The sequence below is a fragment of the Nanorana parkeri genome, unplaced genomic scaffold (assembly GCF_000935625.1).
Source record: "Nanorana parkeri isolate BGI_ZX_2015 unplaced genomic scaffold, ASM93562v1 scaffold1380, whole genome shotgun sequence".
Lineage (NCBI taxonomy): Eukaryota > Metazoa > Chordata > Amphibia > Anura > Dicroglossidae > Nanorana > Nanorana parkeri.
The window spans coordinates 98,540-105,789 of record NW_017307648.1 but is presented as its reverse complement, the minus strand read 5'-3'; the positions used below and the strand labels follow the sequence as shown (position 1 = coordinate 105,789).

The following is a 7,250-nucleotide window of genomic DNA, read 5'->3' as shown; positions in this document are numbered from 1 at the left end:
CTGCAGTTTAATATTTATAATTATGGAAAAATAAAAGAAAAATGAAAATTGATGCCGCAAAGTAGTACAGAGAGTAGAGCCCGGATCTGAGTGATCAGCCTCTGACAGCGCAGATTTATACCACAGATTGTTACTTTCACTTCTGGAGAATCCTATCACCGGGAATGAATGTGTGAGGAAAGGATATGAAGCTCTTATCAGATCCGGTCTCTTCCGGAGTCTTAATTGCAATGATGAAAAGTCTCCGGAACACACATCGGGGTGAATTCAATAAAACACGTACGACACTTTTCTGGTGGTGTGACCCTTTATAACGACTTCCGCCTAATTCATAAGGATTAGGAAATGTCAAACCATCGGAGTCTCCAAGACATAGATGACGCCAAGACAAGACTTGACCCATCAGACTTCACCTATAAATGAAATATCACTGATCCCGGGATGGAGCCCTTTATAAATGACTTTATCCTCCAGTTGTTCTATGGACTGAACAGTTCCACCTGCTAAATTCCATCATACGAAAGAATGAGCAGGAACGTCTCTCTGATGTATAATTAGACTTCTTTTATCTATACAACCTTTCCCGCACATATGAAAAAGGTCTCTCACCGGTGTGGGTTCTCTGGTGTTTAACAAGACTTCCTTTCTGAAAGAAACTTTTCCCGCACTCTCAACATGATAAGGAAGTGTGAATTCTCTGGTGTCTCACAAAGAGTTGTCTCTGAGTGAAAGATTTCCCGCACTCTGAACATGAATAAGGACGCTCACCTGTGTGAATTCTCTGATGTCTAACAAATGAATGTCTCTGAGTGAATGATTTCCCGCACTCTGAACAAGAATAAGGACGCTCACCTGTGTGAATTCGCAGATGTGAAGCAAGGCTTTCTTTCCGAGTAAAACATTTCCCGCAATCTGAACATGAATAAGGAAGCTCACCTGTGTGAATTCTATTGTGATTACGAAGGTCTACTTTCCAAGTAAAACTTTTCCCACACTCCGAACATGAATAAGGAAGCACTCCTGTGTGAACACTACGGTGTTGAACAAGTAAACGTTTCTCAGTGAAAGATTTTCCGCACTCTGAACATGAATATGGACGCTCACCAGTGTGAGTCCTCTGGTGCCTAACAAGAAAATATTTCACAGCGAAAGACTTTCCGCACTCGGAACACAAATAAGGACCCTCACCCGTGTGATTCCTCTGGTGTTTAAGAAGTCTTTTTTCATTAGGGAAACACTTCCCACACTCTGAACATGAATAAGATTTTTCACCTTTGTGAATTCTCTGGTGCATAACAAGGGTTCCTTTATCAATAAAAGATTTCCCGCACTCTGAACATAAATAAGGACGCTCACCTGTGTGAATTCTCTGGTGTAAAATTAGAGTGGATTTCTGTGCAAAACTTTTTCCGCACTCTGAACAGCAAAAAGGCTGCTCACCTGTGTGACTTCTCTGGTGTGTAAGAAGGCTTCCTTTCAGAGAAAAACATTTCCCGCACTCTGAGCAAGGAAAAAGACCCTCACCTGTGTGAATTCTCTGGTGTTGAACAAGGGATCCTTTATAAGTGAATGATTTCCCGCACTCTGAACATGAAAAAGGACGTTCACCCGTGTGAGTTCTCAGGTGTGAGGCAAGGCTTCCCTTCCGAGTAAAACTTTTCCCGCACTCTGAACATAAATAAGGATACTCGCCCATGTGAATTCCCTGGTGCTTAACAAGAAAATATTTCCTAGTGAATGATTTCCCGCACTCTGAACATGAATAAGGACGCTCACCCGTGTGCATTCTCTGGTGTAAAAGAAGAGTGGATTTTTGTGGGAAACTTTTTCCGCACTCTGAACAGCAAAAAGGTCGCTCACCTGTGTGACTTCTCTGGTGTTTAAGAAGGGTTCCCTTCACAGAAAAACATTTGCCACACTCTGAGCAAGGAAAAGGACCCTTACCTGTGTGAATTATCTGGTGTTGAATAAGGTTTCCTTTCTGAGTAAAACATTTTTCACGCTCTGAACATGAAAAACGATGATCTCCCGTGTGAGTTTTTTGGTGTGCTAGTAGCTGTTTTTTATCAGTAAGACCTTTCCCACACTCTGAACATGAAGAAGGACCCTTAACTGTGTGACTTCTCTGGTGCTTAAGAAATTCGGTTTCCTTATGAAAAGATTTCCCGCACTCTGAACATGTAAAAGTTACACTGGTATGAGATCGGAGATGTTTACGAAGTTCTAGGAAGGATTTCCCGCACCCCAAACATGAGAATGGATCCTCAGCTCTGTGATCTCCTTCATGGGGTGAGGAAGGTTCCTTGGGATTAGATGGATCTCTTGCAGTGTGAGATCTTAGATGGATATTTCCAGTCATAGTATGTGAATGATCAGAAGATTCACCCTGATCAGAGGGATCCATTGAGGTCTCTGAGCAGTGAGGTCTGTGATGTATATTTTGTGTGTTTGGATTCACTCCTGGAGAATCCTGTGTGATGACATTATCTTCTGACTTACAATCAGCAGATAATATAAGATGTCTCTCCGAGGTATTCCTGACATCACATCCATCTGCTGGAGAGAAATTATTACACACGTCAGTAATCAGAGTCATGTATGTTGGTCTAGAAGTCATCACAGAGCTCTGGCATGGAATTGGGTCCAATTGTAACCCCAAAATATGAAAACCAGCCAAATAAAGGAGACAAAACCCCCAAAACACCTCTGACCCCCCCGGAGACCATTGTACTGTTCATTCATGACAGCTATGGGGAATGGAGATGGACCTTCATATGGTGTACAGTATCTCCTCCTCATTTGTTGGTCACATGACGTTATATTGAGGCATGGAGATGGACCTTCATATGGTGTACAGTATCTCCTCCTCATTTGTTGGTCACATGACGTTATATTGAGGAATGGAGATGGACCTTCATATGGTGTACAGCAGCGGTTCGCAACCCGTGTAATCTCAGGACCCACATTTGTCCTCAGTCATAAGTCGTGACCCAAGTGGCACCGCACTAGTTCCATGGCATTGCGGTACCACGCATTCTGGTGCGGGAGATGAATCTGTGGGTGGGAGGTGCATTTGGGGTATCATTCAAATGAACGGCAATGCAACACACCTCCTAACCACAGTTTGATCTCCCGCACCAGAATGCATGGTAGGTGCGATCTTGCACGGTACTGTTTTAATCGCACGGGACTGTACTCGTGTGAACGGGCCCCCAAAACAATGACAGACACAACCACAGAGACAATCTCTCACACATACACACTACAAAAATTTTTTTTATTGGTTTTTAAGGTCCCTCAAGTCTCCTTACCTTACAAGAACTGGGATGGATCCTCAGCCTGGGGTCCAGTGTGGGCCGCTGCACTGTGACGGAGCTCCATCCATATGTGCAATGCTGATACAGCTCCCTTACACGCCCTGTAGAGGTTGCAGGAGCCAAAATGTGACGTCACTCCGGTCCAGGAACCTCTAGAGGACACGTGATGGAGCTGTAAGCAATGCACGTATGGATGGAGCTCCTTTATGGAGCCCCATCCCACCTCAAGCTGACACTCGGCTCTGTGAGCCGTATATTTTGAATGGCCGCTCAGTACCAGAGGTGACAGAGCTGTGCTATGGGGAGGCCTCTCGCCTATAAAAGTAGAAGGCACACGGTAACCCACTGAAGACGGGGTCGCGACCCACCAGTTGAGAACCAAGGCCCCCAACCATGACCCCCCAACCGTCCAAACACTAATCAGGAGATGACGACCCCTTCATCCTACGATAGGGGAGATGACTTCTTCTGGGGAATCTTCTTCCCAACTTTGATGGTCCACCATTTATAATTCAGTCTCATCTTATCTGATGATGTGAAGATCTGATAATTCTCCAACATGATCCCTTAAACGTCACACCTTCTACTCAGGAGTGACATAGAACTGTCACCTGTTCCCTCCATAGTGTCTGTTACTTACTTGTGTTGATCGGTAGAGAAATGTCATCCTGATCACTTTTCATCATCATCCCGACCTCCTCCGTGGACGGCCGGTCACCCCCCACATACGTCTCCACTTCTTCCTCTTTAACCTCAGCTTTTATATTGTTCCGTTCTTCACCCTAAACCCCAAAATAATAGAAAACATCTCATAAAGCTGAACTCCGGGGAGATAGAAAAGACGCAAAGGAACGCAGCTCTGTAATCATCATCACACGTGTTTTACATATGTAAGCAGAGGAAGTGACCCGGTATCCTCTTGCAAAGTTCAGAGTCAGTCTTCTTTCTATACACCGAGTCCCACCTACCTGACCATGGTGGGGGATGGTGAGATCTTCCTGTGTGGAATCCCGGGAATACAGAGGACGGGGACATCTCTCTGGTGGGTTTCTGTCGCGCAATGTCTCCATCATGACGTCATTGAAGGGATCTTTGTGTTCTTCTGAAAACTCCTCCATCACACCAAGCTCCTCCTCCTCCTCTTTTATCTCTTCTTTAACATCATTATCACACTCACTCTGTATATTGGGAACAATGAGATCAGATGTAACACCATAGATAATGATCAGGTCATATGGAAGTATCTCCTATTATCTATTATTTCTCTATTTCACCTCATGTGAGATGTTGGGATCTTCCTGTGTGGAATCCCGGGAATGCAGAAGACCTCCTTCCTCCATAGATTGCAGATCTCCCATCACCAATGTCTCTTCTTCTTCTTTTTTAACTTCAACTTTGATGTTTTTTAGCTCTTCACCCTAAACCCCAAAGATGATAAAAAATATCTATACGAAGGAACCAGAGATTTTATAGGAGAATGGAATTCTATTGTTTAGAAGACATTTTGGGTTGTACATGCTGAGTCCCACCTACCTGATCATGGTGGGGGAGGGTGAGATCTTCCTGGGTGGGATCCCGGGAATACAGAGGACGGGGACATCTCTCTGGTGGGTTCCTCTTCCTGGATCCATCTGTAGGAAACACACACACACTGACTGAATACATTGTTTCTATGTGTGTATCAGATGATGGGGGATCTAGGCGGAGCCTCCGTACTGCTCTCTCCTCTTACCCGGTGATGTGAGGGGCGGCTCACTCTCCATCACGACGTCCTTGTAGAGATCCCGGTGTCCTCCTAGATACTCACACTCCTCCATGGAGAAATAGACAGAGACATCCTGACACCTTATAGGAACCTGACACACACAATGATACAGTCACCACCCAGACACATCCCTTGTCTGTTCCTGGAATCACAAACTCCGACTTTCGGCACTATTGGATGACTAATACAATATTCTACTACTATAAACTATAACAGACATCACAGTGACTATGGATGGAGGATGAGGACGGACATGACGGGGGGAGGGGGGTTACTGGGTGTAAATTTTAAATAATGTCTTCTTACCTCCTCTGCTGCCAGTCCTCAGATTCACCTCTCGCTCAGAACTTCTTTTATACTCTTACATCACTTCCTGTCTGTACCTTACATCACTTCCTGTTTGTGCGTTCAAAGTCAGATCACCGCCGTGTGTTGAATATAAATACTGCGGTCTATCGTATGTTTAAATATTAGTGATTACAGACATTCATACGGCTCCTTACACACTGTACGTGGACATCAGTCCCCGCCCCCAAGGAGCTGACAATCTAATGTCCCATCTCACATACATAAACACACATACTACGGATAGCTTAGGAGTCAATTATCCGACCAGCGTGCCTTTGGAGTGTGGGAGGAAACCACACAAGCACGGGGAGAACATGCATACTCCATGCAGATGGTGTCTTGGTTGAGAATCACACAAGGGAACCCAGTGTATTGTGAGGCTCTGGCTGATGATAATGTGGACGGTGTTTTCTCAGAATCTCAATAAGTCCGGTTCTGGGTCTTGGACCCCGGAGGCTTTGTAGAACCACCATGGGCACCCTGACCGGTCTGCAGCTACACTAGGGTCGCCACCTTTTCTTCAAGCGAAACCCGAACACTCTAGCGACGCACAGACATTTTTTGGGGAGAATGAGTTGCGGCTTATTCATATGTAAATAGCACAGTCAAGATAGTGGCCAGTAGCCCCTATCTTAATTTTGGTTGCCCCGTCTGCCTGACATCTTTTGCCCGGGTGAAAGCTGCCATGAAACCCGGACACAGCATTCAAAACCCGGACCGTCCGGGTTAATCCCAGACAGGTGGCAACCCTACGCAGGAAGGTCTGTGAAAGCTGTCGTGTTTGGAGGAGCGGTATTGAACGGAAGGTAATTTCCTCCGGGGATTCCGTGGACCACATTTTGGTGGTTGCTGCACCACTGGTCCTCATTAGTGCAGCCGGACCCGGCCGAGGGGGAGAGCGTGTCTCAGTGCATGGAGAGACAGTGAGTTTTGAAGTGGAAACGTTCAAAATTTGAAAGAACGTTGAAATTGAAACAACATTTTGCCACGCCCCCTCCGACGACGCGTAGCGCTTTGTCATTCCCATTAAAAAGTAACTTTGTACCCTCTGGTCAGTTGAATTCCATGTAGACGACCATGCACGTGCACCTGTATTATAGGGTCTGCCCAAGATCCATAAAGGAATCCGCCCTTTTGACACTTCGGCCAATAGTATCCGGCTCTATCACCCAACCCATTGCTTCGGTACGTTGACTATTTTTTTTTTACAACCACCGGTACGTCACCTACCAGCCTTCATTACCACCTCCTGGCTGGCCGTTGTTATTAAATGGCCGGCCGGGAGCTTCCTGGATGTAACGGGCGTAAAGGATGGCCTGTTAGCCCCGCCCACTCGAGGCACGCGGAAGCTGTCATAACTTAAAAACAGGCAGCGATGCCTGTTTACATACAAGCGATCCGCCGGCTATAGAGCCGACTGATCGCTTGTATGAGGTGCCGATCGTGCACCCAAGCGGGTCCCGAGCTCCGCTGTGCCCGGGGGCCAGCACTGGAGCTTTCCGACAGGAGATCAGTACGCCTGTCAGTACTATAGGCCGCGGCCCCTTTAATGGGTTTTAAAGGAGAACTATGAGATGAGTGATTTCCACTCACCTCATAGTCTCCTTTAATCAATTCAACTAATAAACAGACTTTAACCTTTATTACCAAACAAAACCACTGCTAACCATTAACAGAGCAGCATGCTTAGTCACTACGACTCAAGCAGCGATAACTTACACAAAGCCAAATTACTGTTTACCAACCACCGTCCACCCACAAAGTAGGTGACATTACCCCATAGAGGTTGAACGGGACAAGGGAAATTTGAGCAAAGGGGG

General features: G+C 45.9%; 1 protein-coding gene across 1 annotated transcript in view; it reads right to left on the bottom strand.

The window, feature by feature from the left end:
- Positions 1–670: 670 nt before the first annotated feature.
- The window catches only part of LOC108797993 (gastrula zinc finger protein XlCGF26.1-like), a 10,086-nt gene continuing 3,506 nt past the window's right edge, over positions 671–7,250 (bottom strand). The window contains exons 2-5 of the mRNA XM_018569687.1: positions 6,661–6,788; positions 1,525–2,172; positions 937–1,440; positions 671–852 (exon numbers count right to left, since the gene is read on the bottom strand). Of these exons, the coding sequence (XP_018425189.1) occupies positions 671–852; positions 937–1,440; positions 1,525–2,172; positions 6,661–6,788 (1,462 nt within the window). The remainder of the gene's footprint in view (positions 853–936; positions 1,441–1,524; positions 2,173–6,660; positions 6,789–7,250) is intronic.